This window comes from Saccopteryx leptura, chromosome 1 (genome assembly GCF_036850995.1).
Source record: "Saccopteryx leptura isolate mSacLep1 chromosome 1, mSacLep1_pri_phased_curated, whole genome shotgun sequence".
Lineage (NCBI taxonomy): Eukaryota > Metazoa > Chordata > Mammalia > Chiroptera > Emballonuridae > Saccopteryx > Saccopteryx leptura.
In genome coordinates, this window is record NC_089503.1 from 96,670,923 (window position 1) to 96,691,827 (window position 20,905).

Genomic DNA, 20,905 nt, shown 5'->3' on the forward strand with positions numbered 1-20,905 from the left:
ACTTTTTTTTTTTTTAGTGAAAGGAGGAGAGGCAGAGACAGACTCCTGCATGCGCCCTGACTGGGATCCACCCAGCAAGCCCACTATGGGTCAATGCTCTACCCATCTGGGGCCCTTGCTCCTTTGAAACCAGATCCAGTTTTTAGCACCTGAGGCGGAGGTCATGGAGCCATCCTCAGCGCCCAGGGCCAACTTGCTCTAATCGACCTATGGCTGCAGGAGAGGAGGAGAAAAGAAAGAGAGAGAAGCAAGAAGGGGTGGGTTGGAGGAGCAGATGGACACTTCTCCTCTTTTCCTCTATGCCCTGACCAGGAATTGAACCCAGGACTTCCATATGCCAGGCAGATGCTCTACCACCGAGCAAACTGGCCAGAGCTCACAGCAACTTTAGAGCATAGCTACCACAAATGAGAATTGACTGTACTAAAATGGGTTGAATTGAATACTGCTCATAAAAATTAAGGAATATTTCAAAATTAATATGAAGCAATAAAAAAAGAAGCATTTGCTGTTTTTTTATTAAACAAGAACATCAGAAAAGCAAACAAGTCAAAGAAAGTTGTTTAATTAGCAAATGAGATGCAAAACCAACTTTTATTTCACTAGTGAAAATGCACTATACAAAAGGCTGAAAGTACTGGAGTATCTGCACGTTCCATGATCCCCTAATTTTTGTAGTTTAATATACAAAGTCTCTCACTATCTGCCTACCATCCCAGCCTCATTTACTACCATTCTCCTTTAAGTGCAATTCACACTACAGCCACTGTGAGCCACCTGTGTTTCCAAGAATCCACCAAGGTGTTTCATACCTCTGTGACATTGAGCCTACCATTTCCTCTATCTGGAAAGGCCCTTCTCCCATTCTTGCCATTTACCTAATGCCTACTTTTACTTAAAAACTATTCAATTGTCACATTCAAGCTTTCTTATCCTTACATACTCCCCAATCTGATACAAATGCCCTTCCTTTGTGCTTTCCTAGGACCCTGTACATTCCTTTGTCATAATCCTGACATATAGTGCTGTGGTGTAGCTGATGTATTTCTCCTACAGGCTCTACATTAAGGTTAAAAAGCATAACTTCTTTGACTTTATAATCACAGGGCTGGAAAAGTAGTAAATGATTGCCTACTCTATCAAATAAATGCTTACGAATGAGTAAATGGATGATTTAACTTGTCTGGACAAGGATCCTGCATGATAGCCTGCCATCTTAAACTGATGGCATATGAGACACTCATTTCATAGGAGGACAGTTCAAAATAGGATTGACCAAGACTCAGAGGCCTCACAGACTCATAGGTACTGACCAGGCATGTAGGCAGTGGTGCAAAAGGGTGTGCAAGCAACAGAGTGAAAATATCTTTAGGTCACAGAAAAAAGCCACAGAAGATGAGCATTGTATGTTCTTTGAAGGAAGTGATACCAGGAAAAGACAATAGAAATTTAAGGTCATGGTGCCAAGTTTCAACAGCATGTACAAAACGTTGATATTATAATTAAGATATAGGGTCAAGAGTGGAAAATAAGCCAGGACCACTGTCCCAGAGTAGCTGAGATACTAGACAAGGAAATGAAAAAAAAAGAATTGAACAGGGGACAAGACAATATTCGATACAGGACGTTGCTACAAGTGAGGGGCTTGGCTATACAAAAAAAAAGCGCAAAGTTGTAGAAGTATATACTCTTTTCCCAAACTATAGTCACATTGCTAAACAGGTCTGTTATTCCCTGAAAACTATTTTAGAGCCATCAATGTATATGACAAACAAATTGGCATAACATGGTAATTTGGGGGTAGGGAGGAGAGCAAGCCAAAAAATATTATTTAAAAGTCAGCTTACAGTCTGACCAATGGTAGTACAGTAGATAGAGCATCAGCCTAGGACACTGAGGCTCATGTTTGAAACCCCAAGGTTGCTGTCTTGAGCACGGGCTCATCCATCCTAAGCACAGACTCACCAGTTTGAGCACGAGATCATTGACATGTTCTCATGGTTGCTGGCTTGAGCCCAAAGGTCACTGGCTTGAGTCTAAGGCCATGGCTTAAACAAGGAGTCACTGGCTCAGCTGGACCACCCCCATCAAGGCATGTATGAGAAGCAATCAATGAACAACTAAACTGATGCAAGTATAAGTTGATGCTTCCCATCTCTCTCCCTTCCCGTCCCTCTCTTTCTCTCTCTCTCTCTCTCTCAAAAAAAGTAAAATATAATTTATATAATTTTTAAAAATCAGTTTACAGTTTATTGTATTAAAGAGATAAACTCTATTAAGTAACTTTTAAAAAGGCTTATTTTCATGGTAACAATAATTCAGTAAAAAACTAGTTGTTTAGTATAGTACAGTAGTCTCCCCTTATCTATACAGGAGATGTGTTGCAAGGACCCCGGTGGATGCCTGAAACCACAGATAGTACTGAGCCCTATCTATACAGTTTTTTCCTATACAGTAAGAGGTTAACAACAATAACTATTAATAAAATAGAACATTTATAACAATACAGTGTAATAAAAGTTATGTAAATGTGGTCTCTCTCTCTCTCTCTCTCTCTCTCTCTCTCTCTCTCTCTCAGAGTATCTTATCATACTGTCCTCACCTTCCTTGTGATTTTGTGAAACGACGCAATGCCTAAGTGATGCAATAAAGTGAGATGAGTAATGAAGGCATTGTGATGCTCAAGGCATAAAGCATTGGGATACTATTAGGGTTACTTGAATGCAAGCACTGCAATACCATGATAGTATGATGATTGAGACAGCTAAGTAACTATCAGGTGCATATTGTATACATGATGGAAACCTGGACAAAGATATGATTCACCTGCAAGGTGGGACAGAGTGGAAGGGTATGAGGTTTCATCATGCCACTCAGAACACCACTCAATTTAAAACTTACGAGTTTTTTTATTCCCAGGATTTTCCATGTAATATTTTTGGACCAAAGTTGACCTCAGGTAACTGAAACCATGAGAAGCAAAACCACTAATAAGGTGGAGACAACTGTATATCTAAACTCTGAAACTTTTATTATAAAAAATAAAATTTCAGAGCACCAAATACATAAAAACGGAAAGAAAAATGATTTGCTAGACACTGGAGCACAATAATAAAGAGCAACAAAAAATCTTTTAAATATATACAGATTGTCCTTACACAAATTTTGCAATCTAATCAAGAAGAGAAATATTTATGAAAGAATTGCACATGGTGTTTGGAGAACATTTAATAGGTCAGTATTGAACCAACCAAGGGAATCAGGGAGAATTTCTACAAACTTTAAGCTGAGATTTGAAGGAAGAATTGACATTAGGCCAGAAGGAGGGGTGAAGGAAGCTTTGGGAAAGCATTCCAGGCAGCAGAATCAGCCAGCAAAGACCCTATGCTTTGAAAAGACAGCACATTTCAGAAGATGAAAGACCAGTGTGGTGATATAAAGATTAGGCAATAGTAAGGACAAATTAGAAGCCACAGAGGGTGTTAGGTTTCGGGATGATAATATCAGATTTCTTTGAAAAAGTTCAGAAGACTGTAATATGAAGAATGAATTAAAAGTGGCCAGAGGAGAAGGGGGGAAACTAGAGTGGACCCATTGCAATCATTTGTTGGAAAGTGATGGTAGCTTGGATTAAGAAAAGGTAAATAGATTGGAGAGATATTTAGCAAGAAAAACAACTAGGACTTGAGTTACATATCAGATATGGAAGGGGAGGCATAGCAAAGTATCAAAGATAAATCATGGGTTTTGGATTGCTTACCAGGATGGGTGGTGCTGTATTCTGAAACAAAGAACATTAAATGAAGCTCAGGTGCTGAAGTGTTTTTGGAGGAAGCGGGAAGTTTAAAGTTCAGTTTAGATTTACTGAGTTTGAGATATCTTTGATATAAGAAAAGAAAAGCCAATTTGAGCTGTCAAATAGACCAGTGAACATATGGGCTAGAAAAGCATGGGCCAGCCTGACCTGGGGTGGCGCAGTGGATAAAGTGCCAACCTGGAACACTGAAGTCGCTGGTTCGAAACACTGGCTTCTCTGGTCAAAGCACATATGAGAGTTGATGCTTCCTGCTTCTCCCCCTCCTTCTCTCCCTCCCTCCTCTCACTCTCTCTCTCCTTCTCTCTCCCCTTAAGAATAAAAAATAAAATAAAATAAAAGCACAGGCCAGAGATGAAATAGAATCATCTGGATTGGGGATCCCTCACAACTTCCTTCTTCCTAATGGGTAGGACAGGGAAGACATACCTGAAATTAAAGTCAGTTCCATTCATCATATCTATGTAACCATTAACATGATGAAGACATTAATTATTTGTTTGCTGAGGACAAGCCTTGATAATTATTGCAAACTGAATCATCAATAGTATGGATGTAATTCAATCATATACAGAAGTATCCTTAATATATAATATCTATAGTTTATTGAATTTTAAAATGGAGTGCTCATTTTATGCTCATATTTTTCTCAACACTAAAATTCAAATTCCAGTTATTGCTTTTTAAAAAATAAGTCTTTTTTTTTTTTTTTCAAGTGAGAGGAGAGGAGATAGACAAACTCCCGCATGCACCCGGGCCAGCATCTACCCAGCAACCCGAACTATCCTCAGCACCCAAGGCCACACTCAAATCAGTGGAGCCACTGGCTGTGGGAAGGGGAGGGAGAGAAGAAGGAGCGGGAGGGGAAGAGAAGCAGATGGTCGCTTCTCTTGTGTGACCTGACCAGGGATTAAACTCAGGACTTCTGCACGCAGGGCTGATGCTCTATCTACTGCCCCAACTGGCCAGGGCCAAATCTAAATGCCTTTTAAAACAACAGTAAATCAGTTTTTAAAGTCACCTATACTTTTACTCTCATGCATTTGTTTTGTGTAAATGTTTTAAAACAAAAGCTCTGTTCTTCAAGTAATTACTGGTTTTTCATTAAGATATATGTAACAGAAAAAGAAAATATACATTTTTCTTCTTCAAAACAGATAAATTAATATTTTATTGAAACCCACATTTTAAAAAACATATCAACTCACTCTTATGTAATGACTGATACCTTTTTTTCTCTTTTTAGTAAGCTGTCATTTTTTAAATGAAATTGTATATGTCAGGGCTGGGAAATGAGCCAGGATCAATTTCCAGAAAGTACAAACAGGTGCTTAGATAAGCATTTTTTTTCCTGCAAGTCAGCATTCTTCCCCTCTCTGATTAATAATCCTCTAACATCTTTTATCCATTCCCATAGATTACTGTTTTAGGTCTACTTTCTAAAAATCAGACTAGTGCTAGAGAAAGCCTTTTTCAATTATTATTCAGGCTATTTTTAAAGTGTATAGCAAATCATTTGAGGGCTAACAGTTCTGTATCTCATTATAATAGAAATAAATTTACTATAAGAAATCATAGAATACACATAGCATATTTCAATTAATAGACACAAGGAATGGTAGTAAATTCATAGAGTATATTCATAGTTGAAACATTCTTTTATCAGAATCAACAAGCTAAGAGGTTCATACTGCCTTTTGGAATCAAGCCTAAAGTGAGACTTTTTACTAATACATAGTTTTACCACAAGCTAAGAAAAATTCTCACCTTCCTCAAGATTGCATTTGTAATGTCAAACAGAAACAGAACCTATTAAGAATTAAGACTTTGTATAGAATAAAAACTAAAATCCCCTAGCGATCCTATTGGACATTTAACTCCCAATCTTTGGCACAGATTTAGAATTTAAATTCTGGAGCCAAAAGAAAAAAAAAGATAATGTTCTCAACCTCTATAAAATCATAAAACCTTGGTTCTGCTTAAGTAATTTTCTAAATTTAGAATGTAATTTCTGGTCCTGAAAGGTGGCTCAGTGGAAAGAGCATTGGCCCAACTTATGGACATCCCCAGGTTTGATTACCAGTCAGGATTCATAGGAGAAGCAAATATCTGCTTCACCCCTCTTCCCCCTCCCCCTTCTCTCCCTCTCCTTACTGCAACCAGTGGCTCCATTGGTTTGAGTGTGGCCCCGAGTGCTGAGGATGGCTCTGTTGGAGTGCATTAGCCTCAGCGCTAAAAATAGCTTGGTACCTGCATTGGCCCCAGACAGGGTTGCCGGGTGCATCCTAGTTGGGGCACATGAGGGACTTTGCATCACTATCTGCTCTCTTCTCACCTAAGAAGTAATAATAATAAAAAAAATTAAGTTTACACAAAGCTATATGTCAAGGTCCTCAATATGATGCCATTCAACATCCTACCTGTATACCTGTATCCCAGTCGAGCCAGGCTTATCACCACCTTTAAGCAACTTTAAGCCATGTCTTTTTTGTATTATGATCACTGAACAAGCCCACTGCTTCCCTAGTTGCCTTTCTCCCTTTGACGCATTATTTTTAAATACTTAGATTATTTATTCTGAAGCTTCTTTAAGGTTCTCAATTTCTACGTTATAAATTTTTAAACTTATCCTAAAATTCAGCAATAAATTTTTATAAATATTATCTTCTTTTATGTGCTTTCTTTCACACTTTCTGATGTTTGTGCCATGAGCATATATTGCATTTATATTCAGTAAAAGGAACAAATAATTTTTAAATTCTTTCATTTCAATTAATATATTGCTCCCGGTGCTTCTTACTTCATTTTCTTCATGTTTTTTGCTTTCAGCCCATTTGCTCCTCCCACTATATAATAATAATATTTTTGAGAACTAATTATATAGCATATAAACTATAAGTCCTTTACTCACATTGCCATTTAATTCTCAGATAAACTCTGAGAAGCATTAAAATACCTCTATAACAGTTATGAAGCTGAATCTGGACCATGTAAATGACTTTTTCAAGGTCACACATCTAAAATACCACAAAAATAGTTTGGGCCTAGGTCATCTGGCAATGAGGCCAAGCTGCTCAACTACTATGTCATACTGGTTTCAAGAGATTCAAGATTTTCTAAGTATTGGGATGGTTGCCAAGTAACTAAGCAAAAAGCTAATTTTTAAATCAATTCAATACTGCTGTAAGATATTTTAAGATTAAATTTAGCAAATTAGTTTTTATAATATAGTAGTCAAAAGAAAAAATTGGTAATGTAGATAGGTTAGGGTTAAGGTTAGGGTTAGGGTTAGGGAAATAACCCTAACCCTAACCCTAGAAATAAAAACTACCAGATACTATCTGATAAATTTTTCGGTCAAAAAATATCAACCACAATACAAGGAAGATATGTATTTTCACATGAAAACCAAATCTTTTATAAAAGGACCTTCCTCTTAAAGACCTATGTGTGTTAAGAGCTTTTTTAATACCTGAAGACTAACTAAAGAGAAAGTTTATAATACACAGGAGAATTGTGGAGAAAGGAATTTTCACCACATAATTCAGGGCAAATAATATCTTAGATATCTTTTGTTTCTCCTTTTTTCTTCCAAACTCTATTCATGAATAGGTCAGAGATTGAATCATCAGAAATTCTTTTCCCAATTCTTCTACATTTTGGAAGCATTAAAAGAAAACTTTCCTATCATCACCATCATCATCATCACAATATAACAGCCACCATTTATTAATTATCCACCATATGGCATGAATTATGTTAAGCAATGTTTGTATTATCTTAAATTCTCACAAGTTTCCTTATAGAGAACTGATGATGGATCCCTAATTCAGACTAGAGTGTGTATGTAGATTCAGAGAAATGATTCTTTGATTTATCCAAGATCACAAACTTCTAATCCATGAATTAGTGATTACAGTGAGGAGGAAAGATATTATTTGCCATTAATCATAGCAGAATTGAGATTTAAATAAAAAGTAGAAATCTTGTCCCAAAATAAATAAAAAACTTTGCAGGCTCATAAAAGGTAAGATTAATATGACTTGAGCAGAATGATGCAAAGCCAAAGCACCAGCATTCTTGGCCCAGTTGCTGACACAGGTTCTTCCTCTCACGTGTCTCAGAGCTTGCCTAAGTGTTCAGCTTCTCTTGAAGGTGTCAGAACAGAATACTCATCTTGAGGAATCATTTAGCAATGCAGCAGTTTCTGTGGCTTTGCACACTCCATTTTCTGTGTCTGAAAAGCTTTCTTCCCTATCCTCTCCCTATTGTTATCTGGTGACTACCACTTTCAGGTCCAAGCTTGGACATCACCTCCTCTGGGACATTTTTGAGTCCTCTGAGAGATACATACACACTCTAGTCTGAAGTAAGGATCCATCATCAGTTCTCTAATTGAACTCTATATTTACCCTATCATAGCACATTTAAAACTACTTGTCTTTTTCTCCACAAGTCTGCAATCACTTTGCCGGCAGGAATTGTGTTTTGTTCAGCCCCTGGCACAATAGTATGATATCATAGGTGCTCATTAAGGATTGACGCATGTCCCTCAAAAAACAAAAATAAAAAATCAAACAAAAAAAAAAACTGTGTTGAAGTTCTAACTTCTGCCACCTCAAAATGTGACCTTATTTGGAAACAGTCACTGTAGATGAAATTATGCTCAGTTATTTCTTGCTTCTAGTCTTTTTAAAAATCAGGATTTTTTTTCAATTATAGTTGACATACAACATGATATTAGTTTCAGGTGTACATCTCAGTGTATAGATATTATATACATACTGAATCATCATCCTGATAAATCATATACTCATATGACACCATACATTGTTTTTATTAGAATATTATTGACTGTATTGCCTATGCTGTACTTTACAACCCCATGACTATTCTGTACCTACCAATTTGTACTTCTTAACCCCCTTACCTTTTCCACCCAACCCGGAACCCCTTCCCGTCTGGCAACCATCAAAAAATTTTCCTATTTATGAGTCTGTTTCTGTTCTGCTTGTTCGTTTATATATATTTTTTAAACTCAATCGTTCATGGATACGTATTTGCTAACATTTTATTGTTCGTTCTTTTGATCTTTTTTTTTCCTCTTCTTAAAGAAAGGTTTAACATTTCATGTCATACTGGTTTGGTGATGGTGAACTCCTTTAGCTTATTCTGTCTGGGAGCTCTTTATCAGTCCTTTAATTCTAAATGATAGCTTTGCTGGGAAGAGTAATCTTAGTTGTAGGTCCTTGCTTTTCATCACTTTGAATATTTTTTGCCAGTCCTTCTGGCCTACAAAGTTTCTGTTGAAAAATCAGCTGACACTCTTATAGGAGCTTCCTTGCAGGTCACCGGCTGCTTTTCTCTTGCTGTTTTTAAGATCCTCTCTTTGTCTTTAACTTTTGAGTTTTAATTATGCTGTGTCTTGGTGTGAGCCTCTATGGCTTTATCATATTTGGGTCTTGTATTTTCTATTTCCTTCACCAGATTAGGAAAGTTTTCTGTTATTATTTTTAGTGGGTTTTAATTCTTGCCCTTTCTCGTCTCCTTCTGGCACCCCCATGATACAAATGTTGGCATGAAGTTGTCCCAGAGGCTTTTTACAATCATCGTTTTTTTTAATTCTTTTTTCTTTTTGCTGTTCTGATTGGGTATTCCATACCACTGTTTTGATTCTTGGCTTTATCTACTCTACCGTTGATTCCTAGTAAATTATTCTTCATTTTACTTAGTGTATACTTCATTTCTGATTGGTTCCTTTATATGGTTTCCATGTCCTTTTTTATGGTGTTGAAGTTCTCTCTATGTTTATCTACCCTTCCCCTGAGTTCACTGAGCACCTTTTTAACCAGTGTTTTGAACTCTGCATCTAGTAGATTGCTTGTCTCCATTTTGTTTAGGTCTTTTTGGAGTTTTGCTCTGTTCTTTTATCTGGGACATGTTTCTTTGTCTCCTTATTTTGGCAGCCTCCCTGTGTTTGCTTCTATGTATTTGGTAAAGCTGCTACATCTCCCCAGCTTGGTTAAGTGGTCTAATGTAATAGGTGTCCTAGAGAGTCCTGGGCACAGCCTCCCTGGTCACCCAAGTTGGGCACTACAGGTGCAGTTCACTCCCCCTCACCAACACCATGTGGGCTGTGTGCACCCTTCTGTTGTAGTTGAGCCTTGATTGCTGTTGGCACATAAATGGGATGGATTTACCTGCAGGCCAAGTGGTTGTGACCCACAAAGACTGGCTATGACCACCATGGAGGATCAGCTGTGCAGGGGCCCACTCCTGGAGCAAGACTTATTTCAGCAGGACTCTGGTGATGACTGAAACTGCCTTTTGAATATGTAGCTTGTGGAGGTGGTTGGGTGGTGTTTCGATGTGATCTAAAGTGGTTCACCAGGTATGCTGGTTCTGGGTCTCCCAGGAGGTAAAGATCAAGGTCAGCCACCACTTCTGTTCAGCCTGGGGCCACCAGGCATGTGCTACAAAGTGATCGGCAGATGGTCACTACTTTTTCTAGGCTTGGAGGTGCGCAGGAGAGGCCGAGCTGCACACCAAGGGAGACTGCTGCTAGTGTCAGGCTTGGGTTCACTTAATGAGAGGAGTGGGACATGTTGAGGCCAGATGTTGCTTGTTTGAGAAATTTGGGGAAAGTCTGAAGCATGAGCTGGCAGAAGCCATTGTTTCTTTTCTGAGCCCTCCCCCCACAGAGCCCACAGGCAGGTGCCATACCTGGGTCTCCTTCAACCTGGCTAACACTGTTCCCCCATCCTGGTGATTCCCTGAGACCCTGCCCCATCAACTTCCAGGTTCACCCAAGCTGTTTCTAATTTACTTATTTCACTTAGTATAATGCTCTTAAGGTCCATCCATGTTGTTGTTAATGGAAAGGTATCATTTTTTTCTATGGCTGAGTAGTATTCCATTGTATATATGTACCACATCTTCTTTATCTAATACTCTGTCAAAGCACAATTTGGTTGTTTCTGTGTCTTGGCCACTGTGAATAATGATGCAATGAACATAGGGTTGAATGTGTCTTTGTGTACCAGTGTTTTCAAATTTTTTGGATTGCTGGGTCATATGGTAGCTCTATTCTTAACTTTTTGAGGAATCACCTTATTTTCTTCCGTAATGGCTGTACCAGTTTACATTCCCACCAGCAGTGAATGGGATTCTTTTTTCTCCACAGACTCTCCAACACTTGTTATTACCAGTCTTGTTGGTAATAGCTATTCTATTACCAGGTGTAAGGTGATATCTCATTGTATTTTTGATTTGCATTTCTCTAATATCTAGTGAAGATGAGCATCTTTTCATATATCTATTTGTTTTCTATATGACTTTATGGGAGACGTGTCTGTTTAGGTCCTCTCTCCATTTTTTAATTAGATTGTTTTCTTGTTTGTTGCTGCGCTTTGTGAGTTCTTTATATATCTTGGATATTAACCCCTTTTGGGGGTTGTTGTTTATAAATATCATCTCCTATTTGGTTAGCTGCCTTTTTGTTTTGTTTTCAGTTTCTTTTGATGTGCAGAAGCTTTTTAGTTTGATATAGCCCCATTTGTTTATTTTTGCCTTTACTTCCCTTGTTTTGGGGGGTCTAATCATAAAATGTTCTCTACGGCCAAAGTCTGTAAGTGTAGTACCTATGTTTCCTTCTATGTAATTTATTGTTTCAGATCTATATTTAGGTCTTTGACCCATTTTGAATTAATTTTTGTGCAGGGGGACAAACCAGAGTCAAGTTTCATTCTTTCGCATGTGGCTTTTCAATTTTCCCAGCAACATTTATTGAAGAGGCTTTCTTTTCTCCATTGTGTGTTTTTGGCTGCTTTGACCATATTTTTGTGGTTTTATTTCTGGGCTCTCAATTCTGTTCAATTGGTCTGTGTGTCTGTTTTTCTGCCAATATTATAATGTTTTGATTATCATGGCTCTGTAGAATAATTAAGTCAGGTAGTGTCATACCTCTGGCTTCATTTTTTTTTCTCAGGACTGCTTTCACTATTTAGGGTCTTTTATGGTCCCATACAAATTTGCTGATTCATTTTCTTTTTAAAATGACATTGAGATTTTAATGAGGATTGCATTAAAATGTATATTGCTTTGTGTAATATGTCCATTTTAACTAGGTTGATTCTTCAGACTCATGAATATGAATATTTTTCCATTTTATAAAATAATGCTTTGTAGTTTTCAGTTTATAGGCCTTTACATCTTTTGGTAAGATTATTTCTAGGTATTTTATTTTTTGTTGCAATTGTAAAAAAAAAAATTTTTTCACTTCATTTTCTGAAGTTTCATTGTTGGTATATGGGAAAGCTTTTGTATATTTATTTTGTACCCTGTGACTTTACTGTGTTTATTGTTTCTAAGAGTCTCTATGGAGTATTTGGAGTTTTCTATATACAGGATTATGTCAACTGCAAAAAGTGATATCTTTACTTCTTTCCTGATATAAATGCTTTTTGTTTATTTTTCTTGCCTGATTGCTCTGGCTAAGACTTCTAGTACTATGTTGAATGAGAGTGGAGAGAGTGGGCATCCTTGTCTTGTTCCTGATTTTAGAGGAAGAACTTTCAGTTTTTCATCATTTAGTATAATCTTAGCTGATGGTTTGTCATATAAGGCCTTTATTATGTTGAAGTACTTTCTTTTCTACTCATTTTATTGAATGTTTTAAACATAAATGGGTGTTGTGTCTTATTGAATGTCTTTTCTGCATCTATTAGTAGAATCATATGATTTTTGTCTTTAGTTCTATTAATGTAGCACATTACATTGCTCAATTTATGTATATTGAATCATCCTTGCACTCCTGGAATGAATCCCACGTGAGCATGATATATCATTTTTTTTAATGCATGGTTGTATTTGATTTGCTAGTATTTTGTTTAGGATGTTTGGATCTGTATTCATTAGGGATATTGGTCTGTATTTTTCTCTTTATTGTGTTGTCCTTGCCAGGTTTTTATATCAGGGTTATGTTGGCCTCACAAGATGTGTTAGGGAGTATTGCTCCTTCTTTTATTTTTTGGAAGAGTTTGAGAAGGATAGGTACCAAATCTTTTTTTTAATGTTTGGTAGAATTCACTAGTGTAGCCATCTGGTCCTAGACTTTTATTTTTGGGAGGTTTGGGATAGTTCTTTCTATTTCCTCCCTGCTTGTAGGACTATTTAGGTTTTTCACTTCCTTGTGACTCAGTCTAGGAAGATTATATAGTTATAGGAACTTATCCATTTCATCTAGATTCCCTTCTCCATTCCCTTTTACCTTTCTTCTTCTTTGATATACCCATTATTCTTATATTGCTCTTTCTAATGGAGTGAGACAGTTCTTATAGAGGTCTATCATATTTTAAAATTCTTGACTCTCTTCTTCTCTCTGTATCATCTCTATTTGCCTGCCTTCAATGTCATTGATTTTCTCCTCTATCTGGCCTGTTCTATTAGCTAAACTTGCTAGCTAATTTTTCAATTCATGCATTTAATTCTTCATCTCTGTTTTTAAAGTTTCCGTTTCCTTGGTAAAGTATTCATTTTGTTTTCTGAGGTCATTAAATGTCTATCAACATTTCCTTGCATCTCATTGAGCATTTTCAGAACCTCAATTGTGAATTTTTTATCATTTAACTCCAAGGTTTCCTTGTGACTGTGATTGCTTTCTGGAGATTCTTCATTTTATTTCTGGACTGCATCTCTTTTTTGGATAGTCATTATATTAGTTGTCTCAGCCTTTATGACATTTGAGAGTGGTATTGTTAAGAAATCAAGCAGAAAACAACAACAAGAAATAAAAAATAGAAAATAAAAGAGAAAAGCCACCAAAAATTAAAGAACAAAAATAATAAAAAAACAAACAAATAACAAAAAAACCAAAAAAAAACATTTTAAAATAGGTTAAATAAACAAGTAAATGAAAAGGAGTAGTTTTGCATTTGCAAGAGGTTTTTCTGTTTTTTTCAGTAGGTGGCACTTGATTACAAGCTTTAGCTCTGTAAAATCCCCTGGCTGACTTCCACTGAGATGTTGCTGTCACCATGATGGGGTGGGGCATGCTGTGAAGGCTTTATGGTTACAGCAATGGCGATCTCAAACCTCCAGATCAGAGGGAGATTAAGGTCAGTTGAGGCCCTGGGCACAGAAGAAAATATTGGGCCCCTTAAAAAAAGGACAGAGATAGGGAAAATAAAAATACATGTTAACCATATTTTTAAATAAATAAAAAATATTATGTATTAATAATGTTAAAATTGCAGAGATGAAACCAAACTTGGTGTCATTAGAAAAAAGTGTCAAGTCGGGGTTTTGTGGGGCCCTTCAGAGGTCAGGGCCCAGGGTGTGTGCCCGATGTGCCTGCCATTAAACCCACCTCTGTTCCAGGTGCTCCCTCCTGCATCTCAACACACCAGGGGACCAGACACAGAGCACCTCCGTTCTTCAGGGGAAAATGTAGCCCTGTAGAACTAGCTGTGGAGTATGTCTCTGTCACTCTCTGTGCCCTTTGAGGGGAAGGAGGTGGGATCCGGGAGGCTGGGGGGGCTGTAGTTTGTATTTCCGAGTCTCTGTCTCAAGTGTCGGTTGCTGGCAGACCCTGGGAACATTGGCAGTAACCCCACACTCTACTGTTGCTTTGGTTCAGTATCTCTCCAAATGCCCCCCAATCTCTCCGCTCCTCTCAGTAGAAAACTCCGACACTCTGGGTCCCTGGCAGATAAAATCCCACACAGTCCAGGCACCTTCCCTGTTTACATCAACCCGAGACCCACTTCAAGTGCTTCACATCTCTCCACCCATCCCATTATCCTCCCCACTTTTAGTCTATCCAATGCACAGATCCTTTCAGGCAAGCCTGCTAGCCCAACTGGGGTTTCTTTGTGGAGTTACAGCTATTCAATTTGTTGAAATTTCAAGGGGAGAGATCAAGGGTATCTCTCACACCACCATTACGCTGATATCCAAAAAAAAATATTTTTAAATTCTGCCCCAAAATGCAAGAAGAAAAATGGGAAAAAATTTACCTTTAATGCACACAAAACTTTATTATTAAAGAGTAAAAAGATTGGCCCTGGCCGGTTGGCTCAGCGGTGGAGCGTCGGCCTAGCGTGCGGAGGACCCGGGTTCGATTCCCGGCCAGGGCACATAGGAGAGGTGCCCATTTGCTTCTCCACCCCTCCGCCGCGCCTTCCTCTCTGTCTCTCTCTTCCCCTCCCGCAGCCGAGGCTCCACTGGAGCAAGGATGGCCCGGGCGCTGGGGATGGCTCTGTGGCCTCTGCCTCGGGCGCTGGAGTGGCTCTGGTCGCAATATGGCGACACCCAGGATGGGCAGAGCATCGCCCCCTGGTGGGCAGAGCGTCGCCCCATGGTGGGCGTGCAGGGTGGATCCCGGTCGGGCGCGTGCGGGAGTCTGTCTGACTGTCTCTCCCTGTTTCCAGCTTCAGAAAAATTAAAAAAAAAAAAAAAAAAAAAAGAGTAAAAAGATTCACCCATTTCTTTTTTTCTCTCTCTCCAAACAGGCTAAAAGGAGGGATGAGATTCTCCAACTCTTAAGAAAACAAAGAGAAGAAAGGATCTCGGTAAGACTGATGGGCATTTGGATAAATCTACCTGGGGGTGGTGAGCTATGTCAAGTTCACAAAGATTTTGTAGATTAACCTCTTAAATCTAGACACACATGGTCCAGAGCCTTATATATATATTAGAGGAGGGCAGAGTATAGATGTCAGATAATTTGGCAATCCTTGATAAGCCAAAGTATCTGCAGAGTGTACCAGCTGTGCTGACAGAGAAATGAGGGATTATTGTCAGTGAACGTATTTTCACATAGTATGAAACTGTAGGACATTAACATGGGCTACTTCAGTGATAATATTTGTTTTATCATGACTGATTTTACTTAGATCATGCAAAAACAAATGCTAAATGAGGAGAAACAAACAATAAAAACAATAATAGCACCCTGTACACTTGTGAATTTACAAATACACTCTGCTGAATGAACCCAAATTCCTTAACCTGGAACATTTCTGACCCCACAGTCTCCAGATTTAAGAAGCTAGTCTGTATAAATTCTGGGTAAATTTTATCTCAGATTTTTTTTCTCAAGTACATTTCAGTCAGTATAAGAAGTAAATCATTTCCATTCTAATTTTATTTTTGTTTTCTTTTGTTTAGAAAGAACTGATCTCCCTCCCTTATAAACCACAGACCAAAGCACACAAAGCAAAGTAAGTTCACTTCTGTCGAATATTCTCACTTTTCTAGTTCCCTCATAAAGCAGCACTTCTTTTTTCATATTTACTTTGCCCCCTATGCAAAGTAAATATGAAAACCTACCCACTGATTTAGAGATTTCTTTCCTTGACTACACTTTCTTCTTGTCTACACTACAGCCTGTGTGTTCACTTCCTTATCTGTGAAATATGCAAGCAAAAGTTGGTGTAAACAGGAAAGTAAATCAGTCTTGGTTGTATCTCTCTGTACACATTCTCTTCCCCTCCTTTCTCAACCTGGGTTATTATATTCATCTGCCCATGCTCTTCAGCTCCTCTCTGCCCTACCCACAGATAGCTTCACCTGCAAATCAGTGAGTCTGCTCAATTATTAATGCTGGTATCACTAATGTCATGCCTAAGGTTGCTAAATATAAATTCATATAGCAGAACTTTACCCTCATAGTGGTTAATAGCCTTACCCCTGGATAATGTTAGAGCAGGACCAAGCACATGGTCCAGAAGAGTTTAAAGAAAACTCTCCTCCACTAATAAAAAATCCTAATAAAAATTCTCTGTTTTTTGTATTATGACTAAATTCCAAATATGGCTAACAACATTAATTTGACAGGTATTTATTTGCATACTACATTCAGGGAAGAACAAATAAGAAAGTGATAGAATTTTTATTCTTATCTTATTGCTAATGAAACTAACTCCTTTTAATGTTATCAAATGTTATTAAATAAAAATTAATATATGCACACTGATTTTAAAGACTTCTGAAGATCATTCAATTACCTGGCTATATTGTTTATACAATGCTCAGCAACTTAATTTCTTGCATTTTATCCAGATGATTAGACTTAACTTCTGAGAAAAACTAGTCCAATCAAAAGATTCACTTACCTGATTTAAATAATGGATAAAGACTACTACTTGAATAGCATCAAGATATATTTCTTGGTGCTTCAATTTCTGTTCATATTTTTGTAGGAATGATCAGAATGTTTCTGCTACTACCCATGTGGATATTCCCAAGAGTAAAACATTATTTTACAGCTTGAAAAGATAATTCCCTTAATGATTTAAATGCTTACTCAATTTCTTTTGTATATCACCTTGTTCATTCTTCCTCCTCTGTCCTGATACCTTGAATTTCATTCCATTTCACTGTGACATCTTCTTCCTCTGAGCTTCCTATATTATTACCATCTTTTGTCAATGGATGAAGCACTACTTTGTGTGCATATTTTATAATTATTCTACTGCTGTTATCTCTTGAGCTGTTATTTAATTTTTCACATTTTTATAACTTGTCAATAACTGTATTGCAAGTTCTATTAGAAATTGGGTCTCCCAGCACTGTCCAGTTGGCTCAGTAGTAGACTGTTGGGCCAATGTCTGGAAGTCCTAGGTTCAATTCCTGATCAGAGGACACAGAAGAAGGGACCATCTGCTTTTCCACCACCGGCCCTCTTTTCCCCTCCTGCAACCATGGCTCGATTAGAGCAAGTTGGCCCTGACAATGGCTCCTTGGCTTTACCTCAGGTGCTAAAATAGCTCAGTTGCTGAGCAACAGAGCAACAACCCAAATGGCTACAGCATTGCCCATAGGGGGCTTGCTGGGTGGATCCCAGTCCAAGTGCATACAGGAGTCTGTCTCTCTGCCTCTCCACCTCCAACTTAATAAAAAATAAAAGGAAAGAAAGAAAAGAAATTGACTTTCCCAAAGTGCCTAGCACACTGCTGACATTTATGGATTCAGAAAATATTTGTAACGAAAAATACAATGTATTTAGAAATATGTGGTTCAGCATTACCTAATTTAGAAAGTGATGTTTTTAACTGTAAATTAGTTTATAAACTTTTTTTAATTTTTGGAATATTTTAGACATTTTGTAAAATATTGTACTTTAATTTTGCCCTCTTTTTTTCCTCTCTCCATCCTTTCCTTCCTGCCCAAACATGCCATAGGTATACAGATATACCCTTACCATTCCTTCTCCAACAGATCTTAAAATAATCCAAGTCCCTTTCTGTCCGAAAGAACTAGAAAGTGTATACAGAGTAAGATTTTAGTAACAATATGTCTATTATCCACCCCAGGAATATTTCATTATAAAGAGGGCTGACTAGAAAGAACAACGGATAATCCAAAGAAACCAATTGCTAATGATGAAATCTTTCGAGTTTGAGTCTTGGGTGAGCAAAACATATTTAGGGTTATGAGGTCTTCTCCCATGCCCTTCAGATCACACTCTGCAGTAGTGTGATCAGAAGTGTGAACCACTTCTCCCACATATAAATTTACACGTAGTTGAAAAATCTAATGCATTAGTCACAATCCAAGACAGTACATCTTTACTGGGGAAACTTTCCAAAGTTGTTTCTATGCCTCTTTGTGTTCACACCTACAGAGTTCTGTGTATTGGAACTGATCCATGTTATTGCCAACAGGAAAGTGATTCCAGAGTCAAATAAAGAAGATCAAGAAGATGTCAAAGCCTTGAACTAATGTGATTAATACATGATAGAGATTGGCTTACTTAGATCATTACTTTTGAAACAACCTACTCTTATATCAGGATCACTGGGATCATTAATTAAAATAGACAAAAGAAATAAAAGTTAAGTATGCAGACTTTTAGGAATTTTACCAGTTATTGAATACTCGTATCTACTTTTCTTATTGTACACTACTATATTTGACACCACTCAAGAACCATCTCTGTCATCTTATACATTCTCAAACTCCTACTTACCTTGTTTTTATTTCCAGAATTACTGTATTTGATCTATATTATGATTATCAGATAAACAAGAAACAGGGCTTTATGTGTCCCAACTTGTAGATCACCAGAAAAAACAATAAGGACATAGGGATGAAAGGGCAGTCCTATAAACTTTAGTCTTCTCGCTATAAAAAAATATATATGTGTCTGTTTCCCAAAATTTGGATTATTTAGTTTCTGGAAGATGTCTGAAGTCAGAAACGAATAGCTTCTAGTTCAGTGAATAGCTGGCTTAACATTCCTATGTCTTACACACAGGTACACAGTGCCAGCCTTCCTCACTTTTAAAGGTCATTCCCTGGTATATAAAATTCAGAACTCTATTATTAAAAGAAGTAGGGAATGAATATTAGTGGAAAACTAGCAGTTTCTGCCACAACACTATTTGAAGAAAAATTTTTTGAACCAAAAAAGGTAGTCAGGCCTAGAAAAAGAAAGTTTAGAAAGTTTTAAAATGGGAATCTCATCTCAGCACTATTAAGAATAAAATGTAACTTATCACGGTAATGTGTTTGTTTGCCAGACAGATAGCTCTCTATAGTGAAAATGGACACCGCAGGCTATTAAAGCCTAAACTTTCAAATCATTTAACTAATTCCTTTTGTTCTAATTCCATGTTCATTGAGTAATCTTTTGCCCAGAGGGAGAGTATGTGTTCAATATGCCAATGCAAACATCAGTTTACCTGATGATTATATTTTTCAATATGTAAATATATTAGTATCTCAGATTGGATTTGAATTTATCAGACTGAGGATTGGACCCTGGACCAAGATAATTTCACCAATAAAATATTTGCGTTTTGTGAGCTTTCTTGGCAACCAGCCTTCCCCTGGTGACACCTCCCTGCATTACCAGGTGTAATGATTAGGTATTACTGCAACAATGCTGCATGACAATGTGACCTAAAACATTTACTCTTGATCACATAGATGCCTCAGTGGGCTTGGCCAGACAGCTGTGCTTCATTCAGACTGTGGGACCTTAGGGCGGGTCTGTTTCCACTACATGGCGGTTGATTGAAGCAGCTCTACTCTTTGTACCTTCCCTGGGATATACATGGACCAGTGGTGGCAGCGGAGGCGGCAGTGGGGGGATGGGTTCTGAGCTCTGTTCTCCTCAGAGAGTGGTAGAGAAGTTAGAGAACAAATAAAAATATGAAGCCTTTTCCAGTCTAGGCTCAGAAACTCAGGCCAAACAAGTCATATGGTCAAACACAAAGACAGGAAGTAGCGAAATATACTCTGCCCCTTTAGTAAGAGGAATTGCAAAGTCACATTAGGGTGTGGATACAGGGTGGTATGAAGAATTGGGGTTGATACTGCAATCTACCACATCAGGGTGACTGCATACCTTAACAAAATCTATCTGGACCTAGGGCCAGAGTATCAAAGGGAGAAATCAGGGCACAATTCAATTAATTGGACCAAGGCAACAGCTTCTCTAAGTTGTAATAGATGTAATATTGGGAGTAAATCTTTTGCAATTGACATTAAGTGTCCAGCTTTCTACACACTTGAATATCTGTTTGCCTTATCAACCCTTCACAAAACTCTAAAGGCCACTTCTAGTGTTACCAAGATTTAATTGAAACTTAGGCAAAAAAATTAAAAAGAAATTCCTTCGCAAAGGCCATACAGACATTAAGTAAAGAAAAGCAGGACTGGAAACAGTATCAGATACCAACCCTGGGGCTGAGTTTCATCATAGCAGCTCTCTGATTGTTTGGAGAATAAGAAATTCCTAGAAAGACTGTATGTTGGATACAAGATATTCTAATTTGGAAATAAAAACTGGCTGTAAATGAAATTCCCATAAATTCCTGTTTTCTGCAGTAGCAGAGCTTCCCCATGTTATCAGCTGGTCCTGAAACAGGCCACTCCCCTCACTGCCTCCACCCCCACCCCAGCCTGTACTCAGACCTGCTGGTCTAGAATTGCAGTGGCTCAAGCTGAGACCAAAGCCCAGAAGCGGGTAGCCCTAATAGAGCTTCTGGAGGAAGCTTTATGGAGGAGGACAAGGCAAGATCAGACCCACCTTTGGCCACTTAGTACCTTCGTTTTTACACAGGAGGCTAATGTTATTGTCGG

The 20,905-nt window shown here is 37.9% G+C and overlaps 1 protein-coding gene across 1 annotated transcript in view; it reads left to right on the forward strand.

Annotated features, from left to right (window-relative positions):
- Positions 1–19,577, forward strand: part of HOATZ (HOATZ cilia and flagella associated protein) — a 33,716-nt gene extending 14,139 nt beyond the window's left edge. Inside the window, exons 4-6 of the mRNA XM_066360760.1 lie at positions 15,325–15,384; positions 15,983–16,035; positions 18,481–19,577. Of these exons, the coding sequence (XP_066216857.1) occupies positions 15,325–15,384; positions 15,983–16,035; positions 18,481–18,538 (171 nt within the window). The 3' untranslated portion in view covers positions 18,539–19,577. The remainder of the gene's footprint in view (positions 1–15,324; positions 15,385–15,982; positions 16,036–18,480) is intronic.
- Positions 19,578–20,905: the final 1,328 nt, after the last annotated feature.